This window comes from Calypte anna, chromosome 1, assembly GCF_003957555.1.
Source record: "Calypte anna isolate BGI_N300 chromosome 1, bCalAnn1_v1.p, whole genome shotgun sequence".
NCBI classification, from domain to species: domain Eukaryota; kingdom Metazoa; phylum Chordata; class Aves; order Apodiformes; family Trochilidae; genus Calypte; species Calypte anna.
The window spans coordinates 177028069-177042510 of NC_044244.1; the positions used below are offsets into that span (position 1 = coordinate 177028069).

Genomic DNA, 14442 nt, shown 5'->3' on the forward strand with positions numbered 1-14442 from the left:
CCAGTGCCAGGTGCTGCACCACAGGAAACACTGCCAAGGGCAAGTGGGATGAACTGGTGAGGGATGCAAAACATTCCTTATGCCCATTTGGTGTAGATGACCATGAACAGTGGGACTATTACTGTCTGCAAAAGGGAATCTGAGCTCTCTGCTGCAGCTCCCAATGAGCTGCATACACAGCACAGGGTAGAGAACAGCACTGCCACTTTCCCCAGTGAACAGGCATGTCAATACTTATTTCTGAATTTGCTTGTCTTTTTCATTCATTATGTAGCCCAAGGCCGTACTTATTACCCAAGCTATCCTCTGCACTGACAGCAGTGCTGATTTTCCTCACAGGCTGTTCTTTTGTTGTCTCACCCAGGCATCTGAGTGCCTCACATATACCAGATTTTTTCCTCCATGGCATCCTCATGTGATGGCAATTCCCTGGTGTCCCCATCTAACAGCTGGGAAATGAGGCACAGGGCACTTAAAAAGTTCTTTCAGATCTTGTGTTAGGTGGGCGGTGGGTTCATTTTGGACTCATCAGTACAGTACAGAGATGTGACTGGGTTTTGCTGGCAGCCCCAGAGGGTGCAGTGTGGCAAATGCAGTCAGAGCAGCAGAGCACTGAGCACAGAGAGATGCTGTGCAAGTGAAAAATGAGGGACAGGGACACCCTCTGGCACAGAGGTGAAGAGCTTGGACAAGCTGATCTTCTTACAGCCTCTACATAGAATGCTCTGATAACATCCAGATACCCAGAGGATGAAGAGGGCAGAGATATTCAGCTGCTTTAATGTTTCTATCCCTTCAGAGCTTTAACTTCTCACTGCCTGTCTTTTAGCATTCACGGCAGCTGAGCAGGGGACCTGCAGAAGGAAATTTCCTTCAGTTCACAAACCCTGATCCATTCCTTGGGCAGACTGACCCTGTCTGAATGTCCTGCAGATCCCATAGCAGCTGCATTATAGAGCCTTTATCATAATGTTTGCATGTAAAAGAACACCTTCTGATTCTTATTGCTCTGTTTTACAATAACTGGTAGCTCACAATACCAAATCTTGTGCATTCCTACTTAAAAAGCAATTTAGAAAGCTCTAAAAAATGACAAACCTTTTTTCTAATTTTCTCCTCCCAAGTAAACAAAGTGTTTTGTTTGTCTCACAACAAAATGGTTGTGAGTCACATCTCTATAGTCTACTGATGAGTCCAAAATGGATTTTTTCCAGGATGCAGAATGAAAAGATTGTTTGGTCTGATCTCCAGCAGAAGCAAAGAAAAGGCTGAACTTGCTCAATACAGCAAGTCTAGCCAAGTTGTAATAATGATGAAGGAGGAGTGCCATTTTTCTAAGGACTGTGCTTGGACTAAATTCTAAAGTATTTTGCAAATGTGGGAAAGAAGTACCCCTGAAAGCCATCCTTTCTGACAAGTGCTGGCTTCTTGTCACTATGACCCCACCAGGCACAAGCAATAGATGTATTTCTCCTAAACTCATTCTCAGAGGCAGTAGTGAAAATAAACTATTTTCAGCTCAGGTTGAGATAAACACTTGAAATCTTAACCCAAATGACTCTTTCGTAGGCAATGGTGGACAGTGTCAAGCAAATTATAACCACTGCACCTGATTTTGCCTGTACAGAAGAGGTGATCAGCATCTGGAGAAGGTAGTTACATGGCAGTGGGTGGCACACTGTCCATTCACAGGACAGATAAATTTCTCTGAAAAATACACACGAGCACACACATATCTGTGATTTGAATGGGGAAATAGGTTTTCCTGAACCATCCTAGATTTTTCAGGATGCTGCTCTGTGCATTTAGTTGTCGGGAAGATGTGTACTGTACACCCACCCAGAAGTAACCCACACTTGGGTGTGAAGGCACACGCACTGCTCACTGGTGACAGTCTTTCCCAGTGTTGGTAGACAAAGTGCTACAATGTCATCAAGCACTGCCGTGGTGTCCCAGCTCTAGTGCGGAGCATCTCTGAGGTTCCCCTGCTACCATTTGATCCAATTGTGCCCACATTCTGGGACCCGTTCCGAGCAGTTTTGTCCCCATGATGAAAACAGCAGCACAAGGCTGTGCTCTGCTGCAAGTCTGTAAACCTCTCCATGCCCACACAGAGTGTGGGACAAAATACCCTTTCCCTTACCTGCTTCCACCCTTGGGAAGCAGCCCAGAAAGGATATCTTGGTCTCACATGCACTGTAGGTCTGGAGCCCTAATTTGAAATTTCAGAGGCAGAACTTGCTAACAGAACTCCACTTTTTGGCTGATGAGGAATGCTGGACTGGAAGGAAGCCATGAGCTCAGTTTCCAGGGTCTCCTTGCAGTTTAGCCATGACAGCCCTGAGTACAAACATTTCTGCTCTGAGAGTACCAGAGACACGGAAATGGATTGGTTTTCCCTCAGTGTTGATGTGCAGAGATTCCTCTCTAGAATCTGTCACTTAAGGCTGCTCTCCTGTAGATGGCACCGTTGCCACTTCCAAAAAGGGTTTTGCTAAGGGCCACTGCTGAGCAGAGCTGCAAGGGCCAGGATGTCATCACTGCTGGGACCAGGTCAAGAGTGACTCAAGTCACTGGGAGGTGTTTGTGATAATTGCTCTGAAAACCCTTCATGATATCATCTTCAGGGTATCACTCCAGTTCCTGTCAGTCAGTTGTTCACTTTGGATTATCCCTTCCAGGACAAGGGTTATATTGATGATACTGACACGATGACCACCCAACAAGGACAGCCTCAATCTACTCCTCTTCAGAATAAGTTTGAAGCAGCCAGACAGTGTAAGTCATGTGTCTTAACTAATTAATCTGCTAATTAAATAATAATTAATGGCCATGATGTCTACCAGCACTCCAATCATTACTTTTCATAACTAGCTGAAGACTTATGTCAGAATCACTGCTTTATTTTTTTTTGTTCACTGCCTTCATCATCAGCTTCTTCAAGTGCTCAGGATTTTCCCTAGGATTGCAAATTATTTTAGCAGTCATTCAATGTGTCTGTACTCAGTCCTGCTCCATGTCGGGCACTCCCTGATGCTTATTAAATGAATCTTACTACTAAGAGCATTCTCAACTGAGAATGAGAGCTGATTTCAGAATAAAAATCAGTTCTAGAACAGCCAGAAAACAAATCCAACAAAAGTCAAAGAAAACGGGCATCCAAACTCAAGGTTACTTACAGCAAGCACTTAAAATTGGAAAGTGCTCAAGGAAATTGCTGGTAAGGGCCATAACTCTATACTACAGATTGACACTCTCTTTCTCCAGCTAAACCTGCTTGTTAGACTTTTCAGGCTCCCAGGGAGCCAAGCTATGGTGGGACCAGAAAGGGTGCATCAAGCCCTCTATAAAAGCCACCCAAATCTGGAGGACTATACAAAAGCCTCAGTGCACAGGGACAGATCAGTCCCCCATCCACAAAGAGGTCTTTGAAGAGCATTTGTGTTTTCCCCAACTCTGGAAAGAGAACAGTGTGAGCAAGAGGAGAGAGCCATGGGCAATGGGACCCATGGGGACTGGGACAATCCTACCTGTGTTCAAAACACTGATCTTTGGAGGATCTTTTAAGACTCAATCCAGTCCTTTCTTCCTGGGAATACATTTTCCAACAGAATTCAGATCCAATTCAGAGAAAAAAATCTTCCTTTTGGACATTATTTGGTGTGGTGTAAGGAGAAAGTGACATACTGAAATTCGGCTATGGGTCCTCTCAGCCCAAAGAGGTTCCCTAGCACCAAAGCAGGATTGGGCCTCCTGCTTAGCAGAACAGAACTGCCAAACAAACCAAACCCAAACCTCTGAGGAGTAACTCCCCACCTTGTTCCTGAGCAACTACTATTCCCTTGCTAAACTGCAGTTGTACTCAGACCTCAACCATTTTGCCTGCAGGCTCCTCAGAAACAAATACACACAGCTATTATTATTTTTATAATGGGAAAAGTTTCTTTTTCCATGCTGCCTTAATACAAAACCTACCAAAACAACTTTGCTCAAGCTTTCAAACAATGATGCCATCTCAGAAAATATCTACAGATTGTATTTTCCAATAACACTCAAAAACTTGGAAGTCTGAGGCTATGTTGCAAGACAACTGACTGCTCAATTATGCAACTGCTTGAGTAGTCCCAGATCATTCCACTCCAGGAAGGCTCTCAACTTAAGCATCAAATTTAAAAGTGCAGCAGCCTGAGGCTTCTCTGGAGGCTTCCATCAAGACAGTCAAGTACCTCAGGCAGAAATTCAGATCTTTGGTGCTTTTGGAAGTGCTCACTGGCCTCCATTTACTAAAAATAGAGCCTAAAGCAATTGTAGTCCCAATGCAGGTACCACAGGTGAATGCCTATCAGATAACTGTGGGGCTCATGCTCACTGTGCAGTGTGTCAGGAAGGGAAGCCAGGGTGCCTGTGTTTAGGAGAGGTTTATTTCACATGGCTACCAGCAGTCAGTAGCAAGACACAAATGTCTTGCAGTGCACAAACAGTAATGTGCATATATATATATATATATATATATATATCACAGGTAAGCACACAGGTAAGCAGGTTCAGTAGTGAATCTGAAAAAAATCATCTAATCCCACCCAAGCCTGAAGATACTTAAATTCCACAGGTACATTACTTTTCACTTCCAAGCCCTCCAGGCACTTAAGGCAGTATTAGGGTAACCCTCCTGGCCTGATAGTGCAGAGGAGCTGAGAACATGAGGCACAGCTATGGCCAGCCAGGACTTGGAGAGGAGTCTGTAAAATAAAGTCTCCTGAGGTGTTCAATTTAGGAAGCATTCTCAGGACAGATCTAACAGGGTGAGAGCCATCTCAAAGCTCAGCTGCAGCAGCTGTTCTCATTTAAAACATATCCAGAGGATACAAAGGACATATGCCCAAGCTTCCAGAATTCCTTTAGCAAATTGTGAATGATGCATGAGATGAGAAATCTCTCCCCAGTGGACAAAGCATAGACAAAGCTGAGCAGTCATTGCTCTGCCCTTTTTTGTTTCTTTCTGCTTTAATTAAGAACACTCCATAGGCAGCTAAAAAAAAAAAAAAAGAAAAAAGGCACAAGAAAAGGCTTTATAAATGCCCATCAAGCCCAGAAATGTCAAGACTGAAGAAAAATTGAGGGGGAAATCCCCTGGGAAGGTACTTAAAATATTTAGTACTTCTTAAAATTCCCTGTTTTTTTCAGTTCAGTGAAGCTCCCCTTGGCAAGATCAGCTCCTACTTAGGGAAAAGTGTGACAGTAGTGAACAGTATTTGTTCAAAGGTAACCTTTCCCACTAGCATAAAAAAAATAACTGAATAAAGTATTTCAGAGTTTGTAAAGACTGCTTGAATCTTTGTTTTGTTTCTGGTCTTCTTTCTCTAGTTTAATACTAAAAGTTTACTCTTTTCTCTTCCAAAAGTAGAAAAACAGGCAATGAAGAATATTATACAAACATTGGTTCCAACTGCTGGTCTGCCTGTTTTATGCAGTAGTTGGGACACCACCTTGCCCTGGGATGGTACAAAATACGTGGGCATCAGATGAGCCCTGTCTGAACTTCAGAGCCCAGCTAGGTCTCCAAGATTACTAGGAATCTCTTGAGTGAGACAAGCAATGCATACAAATCTTTCCTGGTTACTGTGGGCATCTCTTAAATTTTACTCATTTTGTCTTGAATTTAGTGTCTAAATAACCTTATCTAATTTTCTTTGTTTTCTATACCTGCAAATGTAAACTCCTAAGTACTAAGATGTTATTCTAAAGTCTTCAGGAACTGACACCTGTGTAACAGGGACCACTCCACCTGATCTGTGGTGAAGAGGAAGAGTAGATAGATACTGTGAGAAAGCAAATCTTTTCCTTCACCTTTCCAGCACCTTTGGTTGACTAAATTAATAGATTGTTGTTGTATTTTTTTTGCAAGTATCAATATCTCAGTTACACTTTCCATTCCAGACAGGGAATAGGGACTGGGACTTCCAACTTTCTGCATCTGTCTCACTCCAAAAAATATCCTGAAACTCCTCCATGTGTGTGATAAATGCTGCAGTCACAATTACTCATCTTCCAAGTTCCTAAAATTTGATTTTCCTCCGCATGGCATCAAAACATAAGTCCCTCCTCATAGTAACTGTTGCATAGAAATTACATGCTTTGCTCCCAAGAACAAAGTTTCAAAGTCTGTGGAATAAATTTGGGCAAGCCACTGGTGTAAAGGCAAAGTACCTTTTCAATGGTAAAAAGTACCTATTGCACTTACCTGCCTGAAAAAGTGCTGTGTTGTTATAGCAAAGACATCAAAGCCACAGCTGGCCCTTTTAAATTCATCCTGAATATTGCTCAGTCGTCGGGACTGCTCATCACACTTTTCCTTCAGCCTCTGAATGAACTGCTTCTCAGCATCTCGGCTCTCTCCTGGTTTGGGGGAGAATCCATTCTTTGGAGTGGCTGGTCTTTGCTTGGGATGTCCTACAAAGGAAAGTAGAAAAGACCATTTGAGTCACTTACTTTATATGTATGGACTAGACCTTCATGTGTTTTTAAGGCCTTTGTGACTCAGTCCTACAAGAGAAAAAAAAAAAAGGTCTGTAGCATTCACACAGATCTGTAAAGACTTAAAAAAAAACACAAAAAACCATCCAAAAGCACAATGAAATGTTTCCCTAGAGGCCAAAGCTCAAAGCTTTGTAACACTCATCTCAGGCTCTGAGCCTGAAGTTCTGCTCCAAGTTGAGGAGAGCTCTCCTGAGAGTGTCTTACTGACAAACTGGTATCTTACAAACTTTCCTGCAGTTAGAGGAGTCATCTCACCTATATTAAGTATCTACAAGAACAGAGATCTGCAGCTGGTTGTGTGATGCTGTACTCTCTTGAATGGCAGTGAGAGAAATGGGCTGAGAAATGGGCTGAGATTCAGGCTGAGATTCACCTTATCCTGTTGTAGATGTGGAAAACAGTAGGGATGCATTTACACTCCAAAAATTATTTCCTTGGCCACTTGAATCCCAAGCTTGGTGACCTGATTGAGATGCCAAATTTCCTTTGCCTTTGCAGCTTTCCTTTTGTCTCCAAATGGAACAATGTGGGTCAGAAGCTGTTCTTCCCTGAATGCAAACATGACATGGGGTGTTTGCTATTGGGATGTCACTATTTATATTTTCAACAATAATGCAGTCCACCTAACCAGTTCCCCTTGCTCTTTTAATTGCAACACAAACCAGATCTGTATAGAAATGCCACCAGGTACCATGTAATGCTGACTGGCTACACCACTGGCTCTGCATAGCTGCTGTCACCACCACTGGTCACACCAGATTCACTAAATGGCTTTCCTGCAGAATGGGTCCAGACATATTCTAGATCCTCAGATGTGCTCCAAGCTGGGTTGAAGCAAGCTTGAGCCAGTATAAAGATGTGAACCCCCTAGTGTAGCTTGGGTTTAGGATACCAGCTCGGACACAGTGTCATATTCACACGAATGGCACAAGAACTAAAGCTTACTCATGGTAAGTCACTTCAGAGGAAAGAGGTTTTTATCCTATGTTAAGTTCCAGTCTTGCTTGAGTCAGCAACCCATTTCTCTGGATATACTTAGTTATGAGGATGAAGCAAGAAGGGGTAGCGTTCTGGTACTGTCAGGCTGTTTAAGCCACTGCTTGGACAACCAGTTTTGTCTTTATCTTGTTGGCTTTCTAAGAACTCTCTTCTGCAAACATTTATGGTCAGTTGGAAAAAAATTTTGTGCAGATTACTGATTGTTTCTGCTAAAAGCTGGTACTTATCAGTTCATTGCTGAATACTGGCCAGAAATTTCTGTTTCTTTCCCTCAGCTCTTCCCAGTAATCTCAAGCTTGTAGCCCAGAAGCTGGAGTCATTTAGGAAGAGAGAGCAAATAGAATCAGACACCTTGTTCCCATGTGTTATTAGAGATGGTGGACATTGGTCTGGATACAGAGGAAAACTGAATATTTCTATGTTAGAAGAAAGGGTTGATTATTCAGATTCATTCTGAAAAAAAATGTTATGTTGTACTTTTATACTCTTGTAGTAGACAGCTCCTGAAAACCAATAGAGAAGCAGTACCTCACAAGAAGCAACCTCCTCACAATGAATGTAATGGGGACAGTCTTCTGCCATGGAGACTACCCACCCCTTTCCTAAAAAAGAAAAGATGCATCTGCTGGTACCAGTCTGAGTCAATTTGTGAAGCAGAGCATTATTCCAGAGGCAGTTTTATAAGATATGCTTTAGATATGTTAGATCTTTAAGGCCGTGTCCTGAGTGTGCAAATAGATCCGTAGGCCAATTTTACTAGATCAGACAGGAAAGCACTATGGCTTTGAAAAAACAGTACCCCAGGAGTGTATTCCTACATTTTTCAGATCTCCAGCTTGCAAGGAGCCATTGGAAACATATCTTCCAACTTGCTTGACTGTGTTCTGGCTCCAGGCTAAGCTTAGAGGGAGCCAGCTCCAGCAGAGATGCTACTTCATGTCTTCAAGTGCAAAACAGCCTTTGAGACTCTTTGGGACCATGACTTGGATTTGCAAAGACATAAAACATGTCAAGACTAACTTCATGATGTTTCAGGACCTACATAACAGACTATGGGATTATGGAGAGGAATTTCTGTCATTAAGAGAGTTCAACCAGCACAGCTATTGCCCGTCATCAATTTTCCTGTCAGTTAAAGCTTGTATAACACTTAGTGGAGGAATGATATTTTCTTAGAGATTTTTTCATTCATCTAAAGGGGCCCTTAACTGAGCAATAGGTACGATCACAAAATAAGACATTAATGAAACTAGCAGCCATAAAAATGTATGTTTAAATGTTTTTATAAATAACAAACTCTCGGGTTGTTGAGGCAGCATGTTGATGTTACAACAGAAGGCACAGAGAGGAGTGTAGGGGGAAGCCCTTGAAATCAGTCCAGTTTTAATTAAACCAAAGCCTCATCAAGTTGTTTTGTCTTACATCTTTCTAGCTTTCCTGTTCACTGGAACATTTGAAGTGCACATCTCTAGGTTGTCCTTGTCAGTATTAGAAGCTGTCCTTGTAAATTAAACTGCACTGTTCTCCTCAGGGATAAATCTGAATTTCTCAGTTCATTTGGGTCTGAAAAGCAGCTTACTAAGCTTATTCTGCTATTGAGGTCTCCCTTGTGTGGCTCTGTGTAAAACAGGGTATATATTAATGATGCTGGCCCTGATCCTGAATGTCCTTTTTGCTGATGGTGGGATCAGGGGGGCAGACCCTGTGTATGCTGAAATCACTGAACCCTTTTGATCTGCTTCAGAACTCCCAGGTCTTTTTTATCTATGGAGTGTTTGAACTAGAGGAGACATAACAAGTATATACTGATAATTAACACAGTCCATGAGGATTTCGATGGGGAATGCAATTTATTTGCCTCTGAACTGTCCGATTTCTGACAGTTTTGCAGGGAAAGTGAGAAAATTACTTTGAGAGGGCTGAAAACAAACAACCTCCTGATTGATAGATGTCAGAAACAGATGGCACCATCCTGCAATGGGGTGGGAGGAGAGAACCTGCATCTATGTACATCAGCTACTATACAGAAATTTCAGGAATGGAATTGCAGCAGTAGGAACCATTCAGATCTCTACATGACTGCATTTCAAAGCTTCCTTACAAGTCTTCAGAATTGATCCAAATGATAAAGATCAGGTTCAAGGCTAAAAAAAAAAAATAATTGTATGACAGTCAAAAAGCATCACTGCTTAAATAGAATTGCATGTGAGGAGGACAGTAACAGAGGGAAAACAACCCAGAAACAGCACCCAGAAATTTTAGAGCCTGTCTGATAACCACATGTAGCTGTGGTAGAGTTACCTGGGGAACACTTGCTCTCCTGTCACAAAGTGTAAATGCCACAGGAGACTGTGATCCTGATGGAGGAAAGACTATGACACTGCCCTTAGCCCCAGCTATACTCATTCCTTGTCCTGTTTAATAGCTACTTTGATAATTTTTTAAAAATTGTTAAATGGGTGAAAAGATTGTCTGCCTTTATTGCTTTGTTACTGCTGTTGTTTTTTTCAAAGACTACTAAAGGCTACTCTGAAAAACAAATGGCAATGAGGTTTCTTTTCCTATTTGATCCTTGCAGTGATAAACAAATTTAGGTTGCCATAATTTCAGACAATCAAGCTTAAGAAATCCAAAATCAGTCTGATGGAGGGAAGGCTGTTACTCAACCTGTCATGAGAATGAAGAAATTTTTGAGGCCTCCTGAATTTCCCACAGCATTCCTGTAGAGAAAATGGCTGCTCACGTGTTGGATGAGCATGTGCTTTGCTGGGTTAAAAACTGTTTGGATGGCCAGACCCAGTGAGCTGTGGTCAATAGAGTGAAATCCAGTTGGTGGCCAGTCCTAAGTGGTGTCCCCCAGGGCTCAGCACTGGGCCCACTCCTGTTCGACATCTTTATCGATGACCTGGACAAGGGGACAGAGTGCACCCTTAGTGAATTTGCAGATGAAACTAAACTGGGTGGAAGTGTTGATCTATCTGAGGGTAGGGAGGCTCTGCAGAGGGATCTGTACAGGCCTGATCAATGGGCCAAGGCCAGCTGAGGGAGTTTCAATAAGGTCAGATGTTGGGTATGGCAATTTGGCTACAACAGACTTAGGGAGGAGTGACTGGAGAGCTGCCCAGGAGAGAGACCTGGTGGTGCTGACACCTGGATGAACAGGATCCAGTGGTGTGCCCAGGTGGCCAAGAGGACCAAAGGCATCCTGGCCTGTATAAGGAACAGTGTGGCCAACAGGAGCAGGGAGGTGATCTTACTCCTTACTCTACCCTGGTGAGGCCACACCTTGGGTACTGTGTTCAGCTTTGGGCCCCTCACTATAGAAAGGACATTGAGCTACTAGAGCATGTTCAAGGAAGGGCAACAAAGTTGGTGAAGGGTTTGAAGCATAAGTCTTACAAGGCTGAGGGAACTGGGGTTGAAAAGAGAAAAGGAGGCTGAGGGGAGGACCTTATTGCTATCTACAACTACCTGAAAGGAGGTTATGAAGAGATGGGAATTGTTCTGTTAGGTTAATGGCTCAACTCCATCTTGAAGGTCTTTTCCAATCAAGGTAATTCTGTGATTCTGAAATTTTGTAAATGTATATGCCAAAAATTTAAGCCTTGAAAATCATTAAGCCATCAGTGGAAATACAGACCTCCTTAAGATAATACAAATACACAGATATGCCTGTGTTTTGTTTTGCTTTTTAATTCTAGCAGAAGCAAATCCCCTGCTCTGTAAAATGCTGCTACAACCACAGTCAGTGCTGATGCTCAAAGTGGACTCATATCATTACAAATGCTGGTGAGCTATTGCTTTGGAGCTATCTGCAAAATATTTTTCTTTGGATCTCTCTTTGTGACCTCACCAGGTGCAAAATAGCCTGAAAATTATATGATTCAGAGGACAGTATTCATCTTTTTGTACCCTGTTATCTTAGTAAGGAGAATAACTCTGAGTCCTGTTGATACCTGAGAATATGAAAACTAACCTTCCATTTTCTTGATTTTGTTTTTAGGGAAGGAGAAGAAAAGGGATTGAGTTCAGCAAACATGAAGATACTCGATGCAAGTTATAGGAGTTGAAGACCCATTCTACGTGTTTTCCGCTTTGCCATCAAATGAAGAAACATGCAGTTCTATCCCCATAATTATAACTCAAGTATTATATAGCTATATGTAGATGACATGAAAGTATTTAGCTGAAGTCTGGAAAGTGATATAACAGAACAAAAGAATAACTGCAAGCACAATGAAATCAGTGGGGCTGTTCCCACTCATTTCAGAAGCATTTAAACCTGCCAAAAGCCAGCCTCATAAAAGCCTTAAGGTACTTTATACATTTGTTAATGTACACCTAGTACATATAAATAGAAATAATTTCTTTAAATTTTAGTAAATAAACAAAGGTATTCTTTAGAAATACTAAAACCATGTCTTTGTGCTCAATATTGAGCCATAAGCTGACAATGCCCCAACACCACTCTGAAGGTTATTTCTATATATAATCCCTTTTCCAATTATGCATAGAAATAGTCCAGGAAATTTAGTGCACAACAGTAAGAGTAGATTCTGAATAATATACTATTATTACTCCAGGTAATCACCTGAGGTATCCCTTATTTCTTCATATTTTTCTCATCTCTTTTCATGTACAAAAACTATAACAATACAAAAAATCCTCTTGTGCCCTTAAACATGTAAAAGCAACTACTCTTTGTTTTGAAGGAGAATGATTTCATGTTTACAACAAAGAAAACAGGAGTCTATTCAGCCCATGCATTGGTATGATAAAGTCTGGTGTACGATAAAGTCTGGTGTACTCACAACCAGCTTAATGAACCTAGGACACAATCAGTCTTCATTTAACAATAGCAGGTCTCAGACTGCAGTCTGTTAACATGAGATGCAAAGTCATTAAATTTAAATCTTCCCTGAAACAGTGCTTTTGGGTTCATAATTACCTGGTGAATGAAGCTTGGTGGCTGTTACAGCTGATTTCTTAGGGGATGAGACAGCTGGTCTGTTAGCATCCTGATCTTTTTGTACTTCTTTCTTCAGACCTGTTTTAGATAAAAAATAAAGGTAGAAAGAAACCCATTTTATAATTCTGTTTGCATTTGAGGAACTATATCACGAAGATATATGCCAGATGGCAAAATACAAGTAATGCTATTAAGGCACAAAGAGCTACACAGGTAGCCATCCTATTTGCTATATCTGTTCTGTGTTGAGTCTCCTCTCCTCTCCTCTCCTCTCCTCTCCTCTCCTCTCCTCTCCTCTCCTCTCCTCTCCTCTCCTCTCCTCTCCTCTCCTCTCCTCTCCTCTCCTCTCCTCTCCTCTCCTCTCCTCTCCTCTCCTCTCCTCTCCTCTCCTCTCCTCTCCTCTCCTCTCCTCTCCTCTCCTCTCCTCTCCTCTCCTCTCCTCTCCTCTCCTCTCCTCTCCTCTCCTCTCCTCTCCTCTCCTCTCCCCTCTCCTCTCCTCTCCTCTCCTCTCCTCTCCTCTCCTCTCCTCTCCTCTCCTCTCCTCTCCTCTCCTCTCCTCTCCTCTCCTCTCCTCTCCTCTCCTCTCCTCTCCTCTCCTCTCCTCTCCTCTCCTCTCCTCTCCTCTCCTCTCCTCTCCTCTCCTCTCCTCTCCTCTCCTCTCCTCTCCTCTCCTCTCCTCTCCTCTCCTCTCCTCTCCTCTCCTCTCTCCTCTCCTCTCCCTCTCCTCTCCTCTCCTCTCCTCTCCTCTCCTCTCCTCTCCTCTCCTCTCCTCTCCTCTCCTCTCCTCTCCTCTCCTCTCCTCTCCTCTCCTCTCCTCTCCTCTCCTCTCCTCTCCTCTCCTCTCTTCTTCAGATTACTCCTGACCTCCACATTTAGTTTTTTTTGCAGCCACTAATTCTTCCCACTGACAGCATGATAGCCCAGAGCTCTTGGAAAAACAAAGATTTAAGGCAAAACACTTTGCTGTAATGGAAAACCAGTGTTTGCCTTACTAACTTTTTCTCCTCTCATGAGTACTTTCATGGACATCTTACAGGAAAATGTCCCACAGACTGAAGTATCTTAAACAGGAAAACAAACCCATATTTTCTTGATGTTGCTTAAAGACAGTGGCAGCCCAAAACCTAAAAGTATCCTCTATTTTACTTAATGCACATGTGATCTAACTATTTCACCAGTGGAGAAAAGCAATAACTTTATAAGGGGATCATAATCTTCAGGGACACTTTTCTGCTCTCTCCAAAGCCACAGATAGTCACAGTATCAGGCTTATTTTTAATACCTCATTCAACATTCCACTTCTGTCTGCATCAGGACTTGCAAGCAGTGAGCTGCAGGCTCAGTGTTTGCCATGCACTAGAGGCTGAACTTTTTATTTTCTAGAATTGCCTCTCAGCATTCAGCTGCAGAGTCCTTCTGCAAAGTGCACATGCAAAAGTCCTTTGTACAGCTAAGGATGGCACAGAAGAAAATCTAACACCCTCTTGGAGTTCCTCCCACTGCTGGCAGGCAAACTGCACCATCAGTCACTGGGGGCTGGTAAAGACTGAACTTTTCTTCATACCTTTCCTTTGGTCTATCTCTGCAGTTTATAAATTCTACAGGTTGAGGCTACAGTTCTCATTTGTGATTGATACTGTTCACAGTGAGTGACTGAAGATATAAATTTCCCGTGTTTGCCACCTGTACTACAAAGCAGGACGTAAAATAAGTTTATGGTGGCATTTCGTTGTTAAGGACCGTATGAAAGCAACCTGAGATGGGAACCACGAGGCAAAAACAGAGCTTGTTTTATAAGGTATAGTGTATATGGTTTCATATTTGAGCATTACTTCTTCATGGCAATGAGGTCTTGTTTTTTCTGTGGTTTTCAAAATAAAAATATGATGCACAAATGGCCTATGTACCAAGCTCCTCTGTCATTTTTGCTATGCCAA

The 14442-nt window shown here is 42.4% G+C and overlaps 1 protein-coding gene across 1 annotated transcript in view; it reads right to left on the minus strand.

The window, feature by feature from the left end:
- MTUS2 (microtubule associated scaffold protein 2) overlaps nucleotides 1–14442 on the minus strand; it is a 152112-nt gene that overhangs the window by 29399 nt on the left and 108271 nt on the right. Inside the window, exons 5-6 of the mRNA XM_008494921.2 lie at nucleotides 12485–12583; nucleotides 6242–6450 (exon numbers count right to left, since the gene is read on the minus strand). Of these exons, the coding sequence (XP_008493143.2) occupies nucleotides 6242–6450; nucleotides 12485–12583 (308 nt within the window). The remainder of the gene's footprint in view (nucleotides 1–6241; nucleotides 6451–12484; nucleotides 12584–14442) is intronic.